Source organism: Kryptolebias marmoratus, linkage group LG14 (assembly GCF_001649575.2).
Source record: "Kryptolebias marmoratus isolate JLee-2015 linkage group LG14, ASM164957v2, whole genome shotgun sequence".
In the NCBI taxonomy this organism is placed as follows: Eukaryota; Metazoa; Chordata; class Actinopteri; order Cyprinodontiformes; family Rivulidae; genus Kryptolebias; species Kryptolebias marmoratus.
In genome coordinates this window covers 2,146,817-2,149,022 of record NC_051443.1, presented here as the reverse complement: position 1 = coordinate 2,149,022, position 2,206 = coordinate 2,146,817, and the positions used below count along the sequence as shown (strand labels likewise).

Sequence of the window (2,206 nt, the reverse complement as noted above, 5' to 3'; positions counted from 1 at the left end):
TCTCAAACATCTGGACAGAACCACCCGGGTCACATTAGGACACGAGCTGAAGGAGCTGTTTCCTGCGGCCGTCAGCTCCTCCTCCTCCTGCTCCTCCTCCTCCTGCTCCTCCTCCTCCTCCAGCCCGCCTGAAGCCCGTCCCTCCTCCCACCTCCTCGGCGCTCATGCACTCAGACTCTGAGTTCGACAGCGATGAAGGTCAGGAGCGCGGACACCTGCTGCGGCCGCAGAACGGCTCCCTGAGGAACGGCCAGGGGCCTCCCAGGGCCCTGAAGCCCAGAGAGGAGCACCTATAGCAGCAGCTGCTCCTCTTCATCGACGAAGGCAGAGATGAGCTGCCATCACACTGACACAAATCTGAACCCTGAGGGGGTCCTGACCCGACCCGATGGGCCCAACACTGGTTACAGATACCTGCTTCACTTCCTGCTTCAAACAGCCACTGAGCACGCTCAGACCTCACTTCCTGTAGACACACACGTATAACACAGAGGAGCTACCAAACACTGCCACGGACCAGAACCAGAACCAGAACCGGTACCAACAGACCCACCTCCACCTGCATGAGGAGCACGAGTCCGACACTGAAGAATCTGCTGCATGTTTAAGTGTCGGTGTGTGCCTGAAGCGGGTGTTTGTTTTATATCTGTTGTTACCCACAGGCTTTTATTCTGAAGGCCTGCCAGAGAACTGCAGTTCCACCAGACTCTTATTCTGAAGGCCTGTGGTGACTGCAGATCCACCAGACTCTTATTCTGAAGAGCCTGTGGTAACTGCAGAGCCATCAGACTCTTATTCTGAAGAGCCTGTGGTAACTGCAGAGCCATCAGACTCTTATTCTGAAGGCCCGTGGGCGGCTCTAACACACAATGATGATGAGGAGGATGAAGGTACTGGAACCACTGTTTTGCTGTTTGACAAACAGAAGCTGCACTTTGAATTAACGTCTCATTTTGTTGCTGTTGTTGGTTTAAAAAGGGAGAAATTTAACTGTGAAAGTATGAATTTAAGATTTCAGCCAAAAAAACAAAACTTGATTCTTTCATTCAGCTTGTTTGAGTCCAGAAGTAAAAGGTGAAAGTTTTATTCAGCAGCTCAGTGACTGGTTCTCGTTTTATTTAGGATTTTCCTTTAATTAAACCTCTTTATTAAAGGATAGATTTACAGTTTTCCTTTAAAAGTTTATGTTTAAATACAAGGAATGAGTTTGAAATCAGTCTTCCTGTTCGAGCCACGATTTTATCATGATTATTTCCTTTTATTGTTTCTTCTTTTATTTTCAGGGTCTTCTGTTGCTCAAGTCTGGAAACTTGAAAAGCTGACAGTTTAAAATGTATTTTTTTATTTTTTCTCACATTAAAGCTTCAGACACTAAAGGTTTATTTATAAGGGGACTGATGTTGAATCTCCCCTCAGGTTCTGTTTGTCCGGATAAAACCCGTTTCCTGCTCGGATTTGAATAAACGAGCCTGCATGTGATCGGAGCGTTTCTTCTCACGAATGTTAAACAGAACCTCAGTTTGATGCACCCAGCTCCAACAAACGGGCCAACATGGGATTTCTTTGGGTTTTCGGCTGATTTTATGACCCAGAATTCAGCGTTTCTTGTGGGACTTGTGGGTTTTTCATTGACCTCAACTCTGCAGAGTTCACTGTGAAGGCAGAACCTGGACAGAACCTGGACAGAACCTGCTGAATGTTTTTTAATGAAGGATTGTTTTTTCTTTCTGTGACCTGCTGCAACCGGATCATCTGTCGTCTAAATAAAATGTTCTGGTTTTTAACGGTTTATGGTAAAAACTGGACTCCTGCAGCTCATCGTTGTGTTTTTCTCATTTATTGTTCTTAATGTTCAGGTGATAAAGACTGATTCTGGTTCCTAAACAGAACGATCCACTTCCTGTCTGGGTTCTTTCTGTAGCTGACACCTGAAAACCATTCAGGGTTTTGTTCTGACTCTTGTCACACAGCTTTGGAATAAAACATGCAAATTATACACAAAAACATGCGCCTGGATCAGGACTGGAGGCTGTTTTTGTTTGTGTTTTCATGATGTAAAACACTTTGAGCCGCCTTGTTGCTGAAAACTGTCTTTAACTCTGAGGAGCAGGACGCTGCTCTCTGTGGGAGAAATCTGCTAAATATACAGATATAAAACAGAGATCAAGGGGTTTTGGTCTAATTTGTGGTAAAACCCGGTCCTGTT

General features: G+C 45.4%; 1 protein-coding gene across 1 annotated transcript in view; it reads left to right on the top strand.

Moving 5' to 3' along the window:
- The window catches only part of kiaa0319l (KIAA0319-like ortholog), a 29,398-nt gene extending 27,506 nt beyond the window's left edge, over positions 1-1,892 (top strand). The window contains exon 20 of the mRNA XM_017439071.3: positions 124-1,892. Within this exon, the coding sequence (XP_017294560.3) occupies positions 124-296 (173 nt within the window). The 3' untranslated portion in view covers positions 297-1,892. The remainder of the gene's footprint in view (positions 1-123) is intronic.
- Positions 1,893-2,206: the final 314 nt, after the last annotated feature.